This window comes from Chenopodium quinoa, unplaced genomic scaffold, assembly GCF_001683475.1.
Source record: "Chenopodium quinoa cultivar QQ74 unplaced genomic scaffold, ASM168347v1, whole genome shotgun sequence".
Lineage (NCBI taxonomy): Eukaryota > Viridiplantae > Streptophyta > Magnoliopsida > Caryophyllales > Amaranthaceae > Chenopodium > Chenopodium quinoa.
Genome location: NW_018742914.1, coordinates 5,431,640 through 5,450,143, shown reverse-complemented (window position 1 = coordinate 5,450,143; position 18,504 = coordinate 5,431,640). Strand labels below are relative to the sequence as shown.

The following is an 18,504-nucleotide window of genomic DNA, read 5'->3' as shown; positions in this document are numbered from 1 at the left end:
TAAAAACAAAGTGAGTATTAATTTAGGTTATAATGTTTAAAAATAAAATAAAAAAATAATAAAAAAGAACTTTCCACCTCCTCAAAATCATGAAGTGACATATTCACTCGTAAAGTTTATATGATAGCAAGATTAACATTGCACGCGTAATCTATGTATTTATTCTAATATATATATTAAAAACTGTCCCTAATCAAGTGTATAAATCTCATGACACTCTTCTCTCAAATAAATACTCGTATTTTATTTTTGTGTTATCTTAGGGCCGGCTTAGTTACTTTATTTTTGCTGAATTAAAATTATTTTTATTTATTATCTATTATATATAATTTTTTCTTCAAAGTCACTGATTTTTACTAAATCTAAATTATTTTTACTATATATTTTTTAAAAGGTGAACTGAATAGGAACTTAATATAAAAAACTAACTCTCTCAATTAAAAAATAAAAATTGTTATTACAAGGTATTGAATATGTGATCTTTGAAATGTAAGTTAGGAAATTAACCATCATTTTAGCCAATATAACATCAATGGTAAATATTTCAAAGCGAAACTTAATAAATTCCTATGGATTTATTTTTGTAAATGATTTAGACAAGTTATTAAACCTCACTCAGTTATACACAATTACACATTCAACTCACTGAACCACAAAAGAAAAAGCAAATTATAATCCGGGCATCGTAAAAAGGATAAAATGCTCTCTGCAAAGCCAATTCTTCTGAGAGAGAAAACACCCATGGAAATAAATCTCAGCCAAATGCTATCTACTGAGGAATGAGACTTGCTTGCTCGTTCGTCTAAGAAACCAAAACGCAAAATTAATCAATTAATTGTTAACAATGTAAACAATTATGAGAAGACTATGCAGAATGGTGAAGGAATGGGGTATTTCCCTCCACTACAACACCAATCTACATCGTTTAGAGGTATGGTAGCCACAAATAGCCATGGATGTATTCAAGGAATGCAACCATTACTGGAAGAGGAGGATGAAACCTCTGATGATGATGAACCTCCAGAGGGAATTGAAGATGATCCAAAATGCCCTATAATTCTGTTATCCAAAGAAGAAAAGAAGCGCCTCAGGCAACCTTGGAAACATACCCTAATAATCAAAATGTTCAATAGCAAAATCGGGTATATGTCTTTAATCAAAATGTTCACGGACATTGGTCATGACTATTTCATCGCTCGTTTCTCTAGTATCGATGATTATAATCATGTACTCACTCAGGGTCCATCGATGCTTGATGACAATTATCTTACAATCCGTAAATGGGTGCCTAATTTTATCCCGGATGATGCTCCAATGAGGTTCCTCACAGCCTGGGTTCGCATACCAAATCTCTCTGTAGAATATTTTGACAAAGAATTCCTACAGAAAGTTGGTGGGAAGATTGGTAAGGTCATAAGAATCGACAACAATACAACAATGGCCCAATGAGGACAATTTACTAGATTAAGTGTGGAACTCGATCTTACTAAACCATTGCTCTCGAAATTCTGGCTAAAAGGGAAAGTTTGGAAGATTCAATATGAAGGCTTACGAATGATCTGCTTCAACTGTGGGAAAATTGGTCATCAAGGGGATAAATGTGAGTCCATGGCTCATACTGATGAAGAGAGTAGCTTTGTTCCAGAGACATTAATTCCTTCGAAAGCTGCGGTAATTCCTACAGTGGAGCAACATGACTACGGGTCTTGGATGTTAGTAAAAAAGCCTCCACCTAGGAAAAAACCAGCTAAACCTGATAAGGTGCAAGAAGCATCGAACAAGGATGGTCAGGCTAAGGGGGTTAATCAGGGACCAGCCGTGGCAGTCAAGGAGTCAAAGGCAGGCAAGAACGGGTCAAGATATGCGATTTTGGAGGAGCACAATGAGGATGAAAATATGGAAACAGGGGATTTGCATAACCAAAATAAGGTAGTGAATCTTGGAGATAATTCTGCTGGGGTAGAGAATGTTATCAATATTGATAATATTAATTTACCTAAGACTCCTTTTTCCATGGGGAAATCAAATCAAAATCCCAAAATTAGTGGACAATTTATGGGAAATTTGAAAAATTGGCAAGAAGTTAGGAAAAAAGATTTATCTTTGCCTACGAATATTTTAAAAGATAAATCTAATAATTTATCCTCTGGCCCCACCCATAACAAGATCTTGCAAGCTAATCTAGGCAAATAAAATAATCCAGCTGTTTATGAAGCCAACCAAGAAGTAAACACAGAAGCTATTGCCATCGAAACACAAACTGCCACCCTTAAGCTACCAAACTTATCCCAAATTTCCCCCCTTGTCACTCATGTCTCTCCCACCGCCTACCCCAATTCAACTTCGTATTCCCCCAGAGAATATACTATGCGGGAGTTTGCCAACGGAAAAACCGTATCTCTACATTCTCAAGATGGAGGTGGAGATTCATTCATGGGCGGTGTCCGGAACTGATGGTGACCTTGAGGTTACCATGGAAGGTTAAACAAGCTTTTAATAATCTATTAAGAGCTTATGCAGCCAAATTCCCTCCATCTAGTATTTTAATGAATAATACCCATCATATCATATCCAATTCCTATCCCATCACTTGTATGGTATGGTATGGTATGGAATGCTCAAGGTACTGGAAATAAAGAATTTCTCTCTGTTCTTCGAGAAATTGTTCGAATTAACAAACCCATTGTTCTTGCGCTTGTTGAAACGCACATGGGAGGAGACCATGCTGATAGAGTTGCTACTATTCTTGGGTATAATGGACATACTCGTGTCGATGCTCAAGGTTTTAGTGGAGGAATATGGGTGTATTGGAAGCCGGAACTAGTCACAGTAGATCCGATTGAGCAAGCAAACCAATATATCACAATGCAAATCACTAAGGTTGGTGAAGAACCTTGGTATTTTTCTGCAATATATACTAGCCCCGATCCTTCAAAAAGAACGGAGCTATGGGATGCACCTTTGGACTTTGCTAATAGAAACAATAAACCTTGGTTCTTAGCGGGTGATTTCAATGAAACACGCTTTGGATGGGAAAGAAATTCTAGTTGCCCTGACACCTCTAGAAGAAGTCACAAATTCAATGCCTGGGTACATGAAAATAATCTGATTGAAATTGAATTTTCCGGCCCTGCTCACACATGGGCTAGAGGAAATTCAGTAGAAACAAGGAGTGCTAGACTTGATTGTGCTCTGTGTTCGGGTGAATGGCGTATGCGTCTTGACAAAGCGCAAGTCAGACACTTACCTGCGTTACAATCTGACCATTGTCCGTTGTTTATCTCGCCAAACGGTTTTGCTCCCTTGGAAGCAATTAATCGACCCTTTCGATTTCAAGATGCTTGGCTCACTCACGAGAATTTTGGGGAGTTTATTCATAAAAAATGGGACAAATCAGCCCCATTGATGCCGCTGCTCAACTCTTTGTCATTGGAGTTGCAAAATTGGAACAAAGAAATTTTCCATAACATCTTTCGTGAGAAGCGATCTTTAATAGCAAGAATTGATGGTGTTCAGAAGAAGCTTGCGTTTGAGAGGAACTCGGGTCTGATCAAGTTGGAATCGAAGCTCCGAAGAGAACTAGACACGGTACTTAATCAAGAAGAGCTCCTTTAGTACCAGAAATCGAGAGTCGAATGGTTAAAAAACGGAGACCGCAACACTACTTTCTTCCATCTAAGCACGATCGTTCGAAGGTGGAGAAATAATGTTGTGGCTATTAAAAATAGTGACAATCAGTGGGTACATGACAAAGCTGAAGTCAAGGCACTTGTTTTTAATTATTTTGCATCGCTCTTTACAGATGAAAGCGAAGATGTGGAATATCAAATACCTTCAGGGGTGAGCACGCCTATTGCGCATGAAGATTGGTGCAAATTGGTCAGACCTTTCACTAAGAGTGATATCGACCTTGCTATTAATACAATGGGCTCTCTTAAAGCCCGGAACCCGATGGATTTCAAGCGTTGTTTTATCAGAAAAATTGGGATTTAGTGGCACCCAATGTTTATGCCATGGCCTTGGCTGCACTCGAAGGCAGGGGTTTACCGGAGTCAATCAATGAAACATTTCTTGTTCTTCTTCCGAGAACAGAGAACCTAGAAATTCCTGCCGAATTTCGTCCAATTGGACTTTGTAATGTAGCCTATAAGATCATTACTAAGGCCATAGTGAACCGAATTAAGCCCATGCTCCCCAAAATAATCGCAAATTCTCAAGAAAGTTTTGTTTTGGGTAGACAAATTACTGACAACATTGTCATATTTCAAGAAGTTCTTCATACAATGAAACGCAAGCAAGGAGGAAAAGGGTATATGACTATCAAAATCGATTTTGAGAAGGCATATGATCGCTTGAAATGGTCCTTCGTTAGAGATATTTTGCTCGATATGAATTTTCCACTCTTATTAGTTGAGGTTATAATGCAATGTGTAACCTCACCTTCAATGAGAGTTCTATGGAATGGGGAAAAATCGGATGTATTCTATCCTTCGAGAGGAATTCGTCAAGGAGATCCCCTTTCTCCATATTTGTTTGTGTTATGTATGGAACGCTTGAATCAAGTAATTGAAGAAGCTGTGTTCCTCAACAAGTGGAGTCCGATTTTTGCAAGTCGTGGAGGGCCTGCCTTGACAAATTTATTCTTTGCCGATGACTTGATTTTGTTTGCTGAAGCTTCTCCAGAACAAGTAGCTGTGGTAAAAGATTGCCTTGAAAGATTTTGCAAGGCCTCTGGACAACGAGTGAGCCTCCCAAAATCGAGAGTTTATTACTCTCGCAATGTAACCGAATCTGAGCAGTGCAATATTAATTCGATACTAGGGATGGAAAGCACAAATGATCTGGGTTTTTACTTAGGTATGCCCACTCTCACAAACCGTGCTTCAAGGGAAACTTTTTCTCACTTATGTGAGAAAATTGACCGAAGATTATCGGGATGGAAGACCAAGTACCTTTCTTTGGAAGACCGAATCACCTTAGCAAAGTTTACAATTTCAACCATGGCCAATTATTCTATTGCAAACCGCAAAAATTCCTCGGTCAGTTTGTGATGACATTGACAAAAGAACGAGAAGGTTCATTTGGGGAGGGACCGAGGAAAAAAGAAGTGTTCACCTCCTTTCATGGGACACCCTTCAATTACCTAGAGACAAAGGTGGGATAGGTATGAAGTCTGTAAGACAATCAAACTCGGCCTTCTTAACCAAACTTGGTTGGAGAGTCCTCACCGAGCCTAATTCTCTATGGGCAAGATTCTTACGCTTCAAATATTGTCATGGACGGTGTGACATTGACATGTTCACCCCATCTTCAAACATGTCAAATGTATGGAAATGTATCACAGAGAATGCTGGATGGTTGAAACAAGGCTCAAAGGTTGCAGTAGGAAATGGTCGAACCACCCTATTTTGGGACCATTGCTGGGCCTCGGATGCACCCTTAAGAGATGATGCTACTGCGATTATCCCAATCGAATTAGATGGAGCAGTTGTACAGGAGATGTGGGACAGTGACTTGGGTTGGAAGTGGGAACTGTTTGCACACCTTCTGCCGAATGCTAACTTACAACTAATAGCAGCACATAAAATCATCGAAGATCCAGAAGCAGGGGATTTGCGGTTTTGGAAGGGTTCTTCGAAGGGTAAATTTTCTATCAAAAGTGCATTGCAAATTATGAAAATCCAAGATAACATAATTAAACATCCTAAATGGAATTTGGCTTGGCATGGCAAGCTCCTGTACAACAACGGGTTCGAAGCTTCCTTTGGTTGTGTCTTCACGATAAATTACTTTGCAATATAAATCGATTCAAGAGACAACTAACTGATGATCCTTGTTGCCAAGTTTGCGATGAAAATGCTGAAGAATCAATCCTGCACATGTTGAGAGATTTCCCCAAGGCACGCAGTGTTTGGAGGAGTGTCGGTAACAATGCTCTCACCCCTTCCTTCTTCACTGGCTCATTCGAAGAATGGTTCATTCGCAATATGGACAACTCAGAAGACACTCATTCGGAAAGGTGGAAGACTTGCTTTGCAACTTCTCTCTGGTGGATTTGGAGGTGGAGAAACAACATCACCTTTGGAAGAGGAGATGCTGTTCCAACCGACACAGGAGCCTTTATTAAAGACAGAGTTGAGGAAACTTCAATGGCATTATCAGCTGATTCTATTGGTGGCAATATTCTGGGAAAAAATCCAAGACATGAAATCTTTGTGAGATGGATTGCCCCACCTCCCAATTGGTTCGCACTAAACACCGATGGAGCAGCTAAGGGATCTCCAGGACAAGCTGGGGGAGGAGGGGTAATTCTTGATGCTGCTGGTCAATTTATACAAGGATTTACAACCAGATTTGGGGTATGTAATTCCTACAGGACTGAACTGTTGGCGCTAGAAATTGGACTTCATATGGCAGTTGACAGAGGCATTGACAAGCTAGTTCTGCAAATGGATAACCAGGCATGCATTGAAGCAATCAAGGAAGCAAAACATCAAGGAGGCGAGTGTTATCACGTCTTGAACAATTGTCGTAATCTTTTAAAATATTTTTGTAATGTAGTAGTTAATCACTGTTTTAGGGAGGGAAATAAAGTGGCCGATCGTCTGGCTAATCTAGGGGTGGTCCTTGAAGAGAAAGTAACTTATCTCGATGGTCCTCCAATCGAAATAAGGACCTTACTCTGGGAGGACTTAGTCGGGGTTACCTCACCTCGTTTTGTTAAATAGTTTTTCTCTTTTGTTTGTGTGTTTCGGGTTTTACCCTCTTCAACATCAAAAAAAAAAAAAAAAACCTCACTCAGTTATATAGCAATAATAAATGTATTATAGACATCTTATCTTAATCCAACTCATTATTGTTGGTAAGCTACATATATATTTTTTGATTCAAAGGTAAGCTATATATTGATTTCATTCCCAAACTTTTTAAGTTTTTAGTTTCAAATATCAAACAGTACCTAACAGTCTAACACTTCATTACACTAAGGATTCGTTTGGCATCACTGTGGTTTTCTATTTTTTGGTTTTAAATCATATGATATATATCATGTAATGAATAAAAAATTAGTCAAATTTATTAAAATTATGATAATTTTGAAAACCGACAACTGAAAAGTGAAAACACCTTTTTCTTGTTTCCTGTTTTTGGTTTTTAGTTTTAAAAAAAAAAACAGAAAACTGAAAACAAAAAACAATGCCAAACAAGCCCTAAAGTTTTCGAAAAGCAATATCTCGAGACATAGCCTGGGACGGGAACTAGTTAGAGATACTCCCTCCGTTTTTAAATACATGCTTCACTTTTCATTTGCGGCCGTTTTTAAATACTTGCTCCATTTTCTTATTTAGAAATCTTTTACAATAGTTAGAGACCCAATATGTATTCTCTCTCCTATACTTTTGTTTTATATATTATTTTGTTCTTCCACCAATCCCACTACATCCATGTTTTATTATTTTCTCCAATTTCTCCTAAAACTCCGCGCATGGAGAAATGGAGCAAGTATTTTAAAACGGAGGGAGTATTAGTAACATTAAGGAATGAGTATGTTTCAATGTGCATAAGTAATTTTAATATATGATCATGATTAAGGGTCTGTTCACATTTACTTAATTTCAGTTCAGTTCAGCTCCAATCAGTTCAGTTCAGTTCAATTCGGGTTCCAATCAGTTCAGGTCGGGTCAGTTCAGTTCAGCTCCTAATTTCCATCTCTCATAAAATATTCATTTCAGCTCAGTTTAGCTACAATCAGTTCAGTTCAGCTCAGTTTAGTAAATGTGAACAGGCCCTAAGTACTCCATCTGTTTTATAATGTCAATCCCATATAGTTACAATCACATAAAATAAAAAAAGAAATATATTTAGAAACTAGCATTAAAGTACAACATAATTCATAATTAGTTTACCTTTATTTAACTTTTTTGATTTTTTATTAGGAAATCACAAGTCATAATTGCATTTTTTTAAGGTAAAGATTTCCTTACTTGGATTCATGTCATCAATCTACAACCAATTAATTTCAAAAAAATCAAGTTAAAAATGAAATATACTTCCTCCGTTTTTATTTAGGGACGCGTTTAATTTAGGCACATATATTAAGGAGAGGAGAGAGCAAAAAAAACAAGTGTGGTAGCTTATAAATGCAAGGTAAAAAATTTACCCTAAAAGGAACGTGTCAACTAAAAAAAACTTATTAAAAAGAAACGGAGGTAGTATTTAATATGGTTAGATCTTTTTGAAACGCCGAAAATATTATATGAGACTAACATTAAGAAACCGAGAGAGTATTACTTATAGACGTTAGGGAGTTTGGGACATGATATAATTAAAGAGTAAACTTTATCCATTATTTATTTACTTTTAGTAACTGTATGATATTATTTGAAGGTGTAACATTTACATCAATTAATATAGAGATCTAATGCTAATCAAATTGTGGGATGGAGAGGTTTAACAAAAGAATGAGTAGAAAAATAGAAGTCATCTACGGCCATTTTGGATAAGAGAGAGTGGGAGAATATGAACGTTTAGGAAGTATTCAAATTGAATTTAGCAAATTGATCAACGAAATATTTGTATATTTGCGTTAGACCATGTTATCTATAGCTTTAATCAGTTCAGTTCAGCTTCAATTAGTTCAATTCAGTTCAGTTTCTAATTTCCTTCTCTCATAAACAATTCATTTCAACTCTATCCAGTTTAATTTAGTTCAATTTGGTTAAATTCAATTTGACTCTAATTAGTTCAGTTCAATTCACTTTAACTCGATTCAGTAAATCAGAACAGACCCTTATTTTAATTGAATCTTGCAATTATTCCCGTAAGAATTAAATTTGGTTTCTTTCACTCTTTCTTATATTACAAAAGTCATATTCTCTTTTCAAATGAAGCAAGGAGCCAAGGACTTACAAAACTATTAAGAAAATATATGGACACTAATTAAAAAAAATAAATTGTATGGACTTTCACCACATTCAACGAGCTCCACGAACCACACACACCCTCTCTATGATCAAGTTCGTCTAGCAACATCCCTTTGAAAAATTAATGTTTTGATCCCGATCATATTCTTTTGAGCTGTTGTGGTCTGTTTTGCTCTACTAAAATATGTTTTATTCTGTTGAGTATTAATAATTTTTTAATACCTACTCTATTCCGCTTTAATTTATTGACACCTACTCTGCTCATAAGCTCAAAAGAGTACAAAACTAACCTTACTAGAGTAGTAACAAAACTAAAGAAAAATAATTGAGAATGAAAAAAATTATACATGAAAAACATTTTAGACCAAAGGCTTGTTCACTTCAGCTTAATTTCAATCCAGTTCAAATTCAATCAGTTCAGTTCAACTCCTATAAGTTCAGCTCCTAATTTCCTTCTCTCATAAAATATTCATTTTAGCTCTATTCAGTTCAGCTCCAATCAATTCAGTTCAGTTCAATAAATGTGAACAAGCCCCAAATTAAACACTCTGTGCCTTAGGATTTTAACAAAGAGAAAGAGAAGGGAGGTGGAAGTCTTAGATTCATGGGAAGTTGGTCAAAAAATTTGATCAGTAATTAAAGCCCCCTTTTACTCTCTACATTTCGTTTTGTTTTAAGGTAAGATAAAAGATCCTACTAAACAGATACTTTTCACATATTTTAGCCAGCTCAACTTCGCATGTCATCGCTTATGAATATAGGGGGAGGTAAGGAAATCTCCATACTTCCAAGAATTTTATAGTTAATAGGGTTTGAATTTGTAACCTTTAAACTCACAAGGTGAGTTCTCCATCAATTACTTTGTTTGTACTTGTTGGTACAACTATAAAATTAATCACTCATAACACCAAGCAAAGCTTGACTTAATAATAAGAATTGGGTTCAATTTTGCATTACAGAATTGTAAAGGATAAAAATTTCCTTTACCCTTTCTCCATATTTTCAAAGTGTCTAATCTAATTGGGTTAACTTGTACCCGTAAAAGGTTCCGGTCTAATAAGATATTTCCACTTTCCTTACCTCCAAATATAGTACTCTTCAATTCTTCATTGTACGATGTACTGTATGTATGTACCAAATTACTCCGTACCAATCAAACAAACATTAGGAATAATTTAGGAGTATAACATAAACAATTTTTTTTATTACTTGAGCTAATTAACATTCAAAAAATTCGATCACCCCTTACGTCATTGCTGGCGGTGACTATTAAGAGAGCGGTCTTGCATTATCTTCTAGAAATTGCAAATTTCAACTTAATGACATAAGCTGATAAGCATAATAAATTTCTTGTGTTTCTAAATAAGTGTACATATCACTTAGGTTAGTAACAATATATATTTTCATCATGACCTTGTTTGGCAAATAGTTGTTGGCGGTTGGCTGGTTTATTTGACTTGTTTGACTGGCTGGAATGTTTGGCTGTTTATAATGGATTTTGAAATTGGCTATTTAAGTTGGTTGTTTTATAAAAATGTTTGGTAAATTAATTGTTGGTTGTTGGCTGTTTATTAGATAATTTGTGGGCCAACAAGCCAAAAGCCAACAAAAAAGCTACCCAAAGCAGCTTTTTCATTTTGGCTTAAATGCCAGCTTTTTCGCTAACTAAAAAACCAATTACCAAACACATTTTTTGGCTGTTTGACCACCTAAAAAAGCCAAAAGCCAAAAGCTAACCAAAAAGCCATTAAAAAGCCAATTACCAAACATGGCCTATATCATTTTTGGTGTTTAGGTGATTTTTGATTAAAAAAAAAACAATTAAAGATATTGTTGATGGTAGACTAGTATTTTATTGATTGAAATAAGATATCATTATTTAATAATAAGCCATATAATATACGTTAACAACAATTAGCGGCTATATATACTACCAAGTCTACCATAATAAATAAACCAAGCATCAATAATTCCATATCATCACTTGAATAGAGTATATGGATGAAGGAGTAAAAGTGTTGGGAAATTGGGGTAGTCCATTTAGTAGAAGGGTAGAAATAGCCCTTAAATTAAAGGGTATCTCATATGATTACCAAGAGGAAGATCCTTATGGTAACAAAAGTCCTGAACTATTAAAGAGTAATCCAGTTTATAAGAAGATTCCTGTGTTAATACACAATGGTAAGCCAATTGGCCTCGATTTTGGGCTAAATTTATCGATGATAAGGTATCAAACTCGATCTTCTCGATCTTGACTATTCTCTTGATTTTGCCTTACTTCTTGTTCCTTTGTGTCTTACGTTACTAAAGATGTAGTCGATGTCATTGAATTCGTGTCAATTTTGTAGACCCTCACTAGTTTGACTTTTATATTATTCACATTTTTTTTAAAGGTCTTTTTGTGATTTATTATACTTAAGAAAAAGTAGTTATATCTAATTTTTTTAAATGTTTTATTTTTTATTTTTTAAGAATTAAAGATATTAATGGTTGGAGTTGACAAATGTAGTATTTTCTCAGTTTTATTTTAATACAGGGTTGTGCAATATTTTGACTTTTACATTATTTATACCATTACACTGTGTATGACAAAAAAAAGTGCATTGATAAACGTGAAATCCAAGTACTACCTACGTTAATTTTTTGTTGCGACAAAAGAATGTTTTTATATTTTACAGTACAAGCATTACCCTTTTGTTGCAATTATACATTAATGGAAGTAGTATTATACTTGTAAAAACGGAGAAAGTAAATTAAACAGGTCAAGTAAAAAATAACGTCATAATAGGCTAAAGAATTACTCATGATAGTGATAATTATTTTTACAGTGTTTACCATCACTTTCAAATGCATTGTGGGGGAGTGGGGCAACAAATGATGATGAACAAGAAAAAACACTCAAAGAAGCGATCCTTGAGAGAGAGATTAAAGGTAAGAAGTTTTTTGGAGGGGAAAATATTGGATTTGTAGACATTGTTGCAAACTTCATTGGCTTTTGGTTAGGAACCATCCAAGAAGTTTTTGGGAAGAACATTCTTACAAAAGAAAGTTATCCCTATTTGACCAAATGGGCGGAGGAATATGTAAAGTGCGACATCATCAAGGAAAATTTACCTTCAAAAGATCGTTTATTTGCCTTTTTTAAGCTTCGTCATGAAACCATCAAGGCTTCGAAGTAGTTGATTGTGTAATAACTTCTTGTTCTCTCAAAGATCGTGTTATTCTTGTTTTTTTAGTTTTGAATTTCTCCAAATAAAACACCTTGTTTTTTCAAGAGGATTTTATCTTTATTTTTCATCTATATGTAAGGGTTTGCAATTATTTTGCGCAAAATACAAGTTTATATATTTGATAAACGAGATTGCTTTTATATAGGGGTGTTTCTGTCATTTACATTAATAATGTGGGGATAGCAGTGTAATAGAACAGGGCGTGAGTAGGACAAAAAGACACGTATGTTAAATGAGGTGCTCTGTGGTCGTTTACATAGATAAAGTCAACATGTTTGACGAAATAACGAAGAAGTAGACGACGTTAGGGTATTCAAAATAAACAAATTGGGGCAACTAGAAATTAGGGCAATTAGATTTGCATCGACTGTGAAGGATATTGGTGAATAGGGCTTTGTGTTCCGGCTTCACGAATCGAAGAGGGTAGATAGTGCGGAATTCGTCTTCCAGGTAATTCGAATCTTTAACATTGTAGCTGTTTGCTGTCCTATAGTTTCGCTATTCTTTGAGACTGTCAGTTTTAATTACGTTTCATGTTAATTGTTGAGTTTGCTAAAGCAGAACATGGGATGTTGAATTAGATAATTGTATGGATGTGAATGAATGAGGTTATTAGTTAATTGTACGGATGTAGTGAATGAATATGGTAATTCACAAACACATTGATGGCCTCAACATCGTATGATAACAGGATTGCTCCATATGGAGGGAGTAATGGTTAAAGGGTCTGTAACACCCCAAATCTCCCTCTACGAAAATACTAGTATAATACGTATAATTATATCATAGAGATAGACTTAGGCGTATTACCGCCGCGTGATTACGCAAGGCTACTCAAAATACTTAAATCAACAACAAAACTTGCAGCGGAAACTCAACTTTCTTTTATTAATACTTATTAAAATAGTAACATTGTTATGAGTGCTCAAAAATAAAGACAAGACCAACATTCCTAAACTAGGTGAAGCAAATCCCGGGATTCCCATATGCTCATTCATGACTCCACCTGAAAATAGTCAACTGCTTACCATTACGGTAAACAGGGCGAACCAAAACAAATAAGAAATACGGATTAGCAAATTATGCTAAGTACGATAAGTGCAAGATAGTGTAAACTCAATTTATTTGCAAACATGCTTTTAAAACCAATTCCAATAATTAATCCAATAAATTCAAAACTCATTATTCCAAAACCGATTCTAATCATTCAATATTCAACATAATATTTAATAAAACTAATTCCTTCAATTCCTTTATTAAGAACCAATTCCTTTTAATCTAATTCCTCACCCAAGTGTGCACACCCCCCAACCTAGACTCCTTATATTACAAGGCTATTCTTGAGGAAAGACCCGGCCATACAAAGTCCAAGGCCTTATCAATAAACCAAATCCGCATAGTGAGATTACTAACATGCTTATAAAGCATTAATAATAATAATAATTCAATGGTTCAATAAATCCTTGTAATATCCAATAGTTCCCAATATTATTTAAACACGATAAGTAATCCAAACCATTCAAAACATGATTTAAAAATCAATCATTCAAATAAATACCTTCAAACATAATTTATTTCAAAATCAATTCAATTTAATCACCAATCAAATCATGTAAAACATGTTATTCAAACCAATTACTTTCAAAAGTATGTAGCCACCTAAACGTACCTTGATCCTTGCTAGAAAAACCACACAAAAAGAACCTCAAGAACCTTGATTGAACACACCCTACAAATAAATATAAACTTAATCAATATAAGATTCACAAATAATTAAATTAAAACCTCCCAACTATATGTACATGAACCTTTCAACATAAATATTATTAAAAATATGATTTTATATAATCATAACTACTCATAATAATTATTTATAAATCTCTCATAATAATAATAATAATAATAATAATAATAATAGTTGAATAAGAGAAGAGAATAAGAAAATATAAGAAACTAAGGAAAAGAGAAGAATTGGATTTGCGTTGGAAAGAATAGGCAGAACTTGCAGAGGCTATAACTCCTTTGATATAACTCCGAATTGGGTGATTCTTGAGCCTAACCTCAAGGATTTTTTGAGAGGAACAATTCGCTTTTCCTGTTAGTTGCGTTGCAAATGGTGTTGTGTCCTACGCAATCACCTAGACTTGCATATGATTTGCTCCCGGCACTGAGCTGTGCCATGGAGTGTGCTTCCTATGATTGGTGTGTGTTAGTCCTGGACAAATTGATGGATAGCGTAGCAAATTTTGGTAGGAGGTTTTATGCCAGTGGGTTTGCTAATGGTTGTGGTGGCTGTTCTTTTTTTGTCGTGGTAAGATGCTTAACAAATTTAAAATTGCGCAGGCAGTGGATACGAGAGAGTTACTTGTACAATGAGATGTATTGTTGTTGCAGATTTTTTATTTGGATCGGCTTGATAGAGAACCAGTTTAGTGGGGGGTGTATCCAAGAGTACAAGTATGGAGCATGAAACTGATTACGGAGGCATCGAAGGAGGATAGACGTAGTTCTGATGACTACGGGAAGTTGGGGGTAAAGGTTTCAAACTATCCTCTGATAATGATTTGGGTGTTCTGGTCTTATAACGAACTTGTGGAAAAAAAATTGTTTTGCTAATATTGATGATGTTGCAGCTTGTAGATGTGGCTTACGGGGAACGTCATTCACGTCAGGCTAGGGAAACTGAAGGCCCTCCATCCAATGTGTTGTACAAGGTATTTCTGAAATGATGAAACACTGGCAATTGTAGGATACATTTGTGTAGGATATAACTGTGTGTTGTTATGATCAGGATGTGTTGTGGTTGGTGCCCACGCGTAGAGATAGAAGGCAGAGTTCTGTTGGTTATGCCTGTGGGAAGCGGTAGGGTGCGCCATGATGTATGTGATTTGGGTGGAGCAGGTGCATGGATAAACTGTATGACATGATGTTGCTGTTTGTTTGATATAGCCATTGTTATTGTTGTGAGACGTGCTAAGTTACTGGGCCAGAAGAGCCTGATAGCGTATCTGTGCACTGTCAAGTTTTGTTTTAGAATGTAATGGGTCTTAAAATTGGACCACCTTTACGGGCCATACAATAAGCGGACATAGTGAGGTTATGGGGATGTGGTGTTGGGCCATAAATATGTTGGGCCAGGTTGATTAGGTTCTATAGTATGTATGTTATATATCCAATTCTCCAAATTTTCTTTGCATAGATAACCTTTAGTCTAGATTTTAAAAGATTTTGTTTAAAATTCATACCGACTTACGGCTGATATGTAGACAATTGTTCAATGCCTGTATATTAAGCACCAGATTGTGTTGTGAGCCAAATAATGAGTGTGTTACATGATTTGTGCATTACCGAAATTGCATATAGTGTGACTATTTTCAGGTGCAAGTAAAAATTTTGAAACAGCCTATCTGAATAAAAAAAGGTATGTCGCAATCTGGGGTAAAAAATTGCATTGTTGAAGCTTTGATTATTTTTACTGAACTTAAATTAATTTTAATGAAATGAAATTAATTTTATTGTTTCTCTATTATAATTATTGGTTTAGAAAACTGAATTTGAGTGAACTGAACTTTTTTAAAATGAAATGAATTAATTATACTGAAGTGAAATTAATTTTACTGAACTACACTTATTTTTTACTGGACTGAAATTATTTTTACTTAATTTTATTTTGTTAAGGTGAATAGAACAGGGCCTTAGTCATTACTTTGTTTCATTTAAAACTTAGGAAAATTTGCCAATTACTACCGCAATTTAATTCCACTTTGGAAATTAGTACCGCAAATTAAAAAAGTTGTGACTTACTACCGCAAATTACCCTAGACATGATACTAGGAATATCATAATAACAATATAAACATGATATCTACATCATAACATCAATAAATCAATTAAAGTACTTACTTTGATGTCTCGTACCTCTTTCTAATAACAAAATACACACGTTAGTAACTTCAAGGAAAATAAATAATCAAACAATTGAATTAAATAATTGAAATAAAGATTTGGGACCAAACCCTCAGAAATTAAAACCTTTCACGTATAGGGCGAAGGCAACTTCGAATATGGCTAGGTGTTTCTAGATCTTGTGAATGCGGAATTTTGTATGAAAAAACAAAGGTTTAGAAAGAAAGAATCGAATGTAAGAAAGATGAATGATTTAGATAATGCTAAAGAATTAATGATTGTTGATGAATGAGGGATGTAGATGATTAATGGTGAATGAAAACGGAGTTTTTAATACGATATTTATAGAGAAAATCAGCCAAAAAAAGATAAATTAACAAAACAGAGTCTGACGCTCAGAAAACAGGGCTGGCGCCAACCCTGGCTAGTTGGCGCCAGGCACCACCACCAGCGCCAGGCGCCAGGCCTGGTTCCAGGCGCCAAGGCCTGGGGTTAGGCGCCCAGCCTGATACCAACGCGTTTTCGAAAATTCGATAAGTTTACCGTACTGGAGGATAAAATAATATAATTTCCTCAAAAATGCTATTTGATTTTGATTAAAACTCTGAAAAGTCAACAAAAGTCAATTTACCAATGCTAATTGGATTAGGAATGAAAAGAACCTTCTAGAAGAATCTAGAAGACTAAAACCATTCCTAATTGCATTAGGAATGATAAATCATATTAGGCCCTCTCTAAGATCATTGGCCGTATATAAGGCTCAAACCGGGCCCAGTTTAGTAAATTAGCCATAACTTCCTCAATATTCATCGGAATTGGGCTTATAATATATCGTTGGAAAGGTCTTTGCAAGCCTCATCCAACTACACTACTATTGGACCCATATCATGGACCAACCAAACTGGATTGACTGTTTTCTTAAAATAAGTTTTCAAAAACATAGAGAAGAGAAAAGAAATTAAAACTTTCCGCAACACTAGACCTTTCCACACTTTCGTTTCATTCGATTATGATTCGACATGAAAGGTACTCATCACTGGGTTTGGTTTTGGGGAGACACAAATGGGTGTCTACAGAAGCCCCCACTTTGACTGAGTTTGGAGAAACGCAAGTTTCGAAAACAAAAGTCAAAGTATCGATAGGGACGGAGAATGATTCAGAACATTCTGCGATCCAGAATCACTCTTGTAACGCCGATACCTGCAAAACTAGCATTAGTTAAACAGATAAAAGAGTTAAGAAACGCGTATCTTGCACCGTCGAGCACACGTCTCTAAAAGTAACCGATTGTTGCCGCTTTACTGTATCCTTGCTGTTTTGATGACCTTCTGCAAGCTAGAGAATGCCATCCCTCTTGAAAACCGCTACGCCTGTAACTGTTTCCAAATTTGGAAGACTGCTTCGCCTGAAACGATCCTCCTCCGCAATGATAATATTCCACATCCTAGGGAATACCATCGAAGATTATTTCTCTTGAAATAATCCTCATCCGCATTGATAATATTCCACATCCTAGGGAACACTATCGAAGATTATTTCTCTTGAAATAATCCTCATCCGCATTATGATCATCTTCCATGCCTAAGGGAATATGATCGAAGACAACTTCGCCCGAAATTACCTCCAATTGTTTGTGACAACTCTCCGCAAGCTAGGGAATGCTGTCGAAGACATCTTCTCTTGAAGTCATCCTCATTTGATGCAATAATTTTCCAAAGGAAATTACCGAAGATCCACGCCTGTCGATCTTTAAAAGTTCGCCTGAACTTTGCTCCCGCTATGCCTGTACGTCGGCGTTTCTGTTGCTTTGAACCTGTATGTCGGTGCTCTTTTGCTCTTGAACCTATATGTCGGTGCCTTTTTTTTGCTAATGAACCTATATGTCGGTGCTTTTTTTGCTAATGAGCCAATGCTTAGGCGCTTTAAGCTAAGTGAGACGATCTCTTATCAGGTCGATCACTTTATGTAATCAAGCCGATTACTAAATCATGTCAAATTGCTTAGAGGGGCTATCTGGCGCACCAAGGAACCCAAAGATATGTTGCAGAAGGCTAGCACAACCTCATCAGGGGGCTGGGTGCTTTGGCGTCGCTGAAAAACCATCAGCGCCAAACAGCTGGCCTTAGCGCCGGGCGCTGATATTGGCGCCAAGCGCCAAGAAAAATTTGTGACGGCAATTCATAGGGCTTGGAGCCAGCACGGGGATCTCTTTAAATACCCCTTTCCTCTTCATTTCGCTGCTTTGTTCGTCGCGAAACTGCTCGAAGAAACCCGAAAGCTTCAATTGCTCGTTACTTGCTCGTTTCTCAACTGAATTCGCTCAAATTTGTTGCAAATCAAAGCTCTTTTCATCTATTTTCCTGATCTATGTAAGTTTTGTTCAAACTCACATCAGTTTTTATGAAGTCTTGGCATGTTTATTCACGAATTTCATGAAAATTCGAAAC

At 35.9% G+C, this 18,504-nt stretch overlaps 1 protein-coding gene and 1 pseudogene across 1 annotated transcript; both read left to right on the top strand.

The window, feature by feature from the left end:
* The first annotated feature begins 2,311 nt into the window (after positions 1–2,311).
* On the top strand, positions 2,312–3,615 carry LOC110727671. The gene is made up of 2 exons (XM_021907251.1): positions 2,312–2,480; positions 2,624–3,615. The coding sequence occupies exons 1-2, from the start codon at positions 2,312–2,314 to the stop codon at positions 3,613–3,615; spliced, it is 1,161 nt and encodes a 386-aa protein (XP_021762943.1).
* A 7,253-nt stretch (positions 3,616–10,868) lies between these two features.
* On the top strand, positions 10,869–15,495 carry LOC110727985 (annotated as a pseudogene).
* Positions 15,496–18,504: the final 3,009 nt, after the last annotated feature.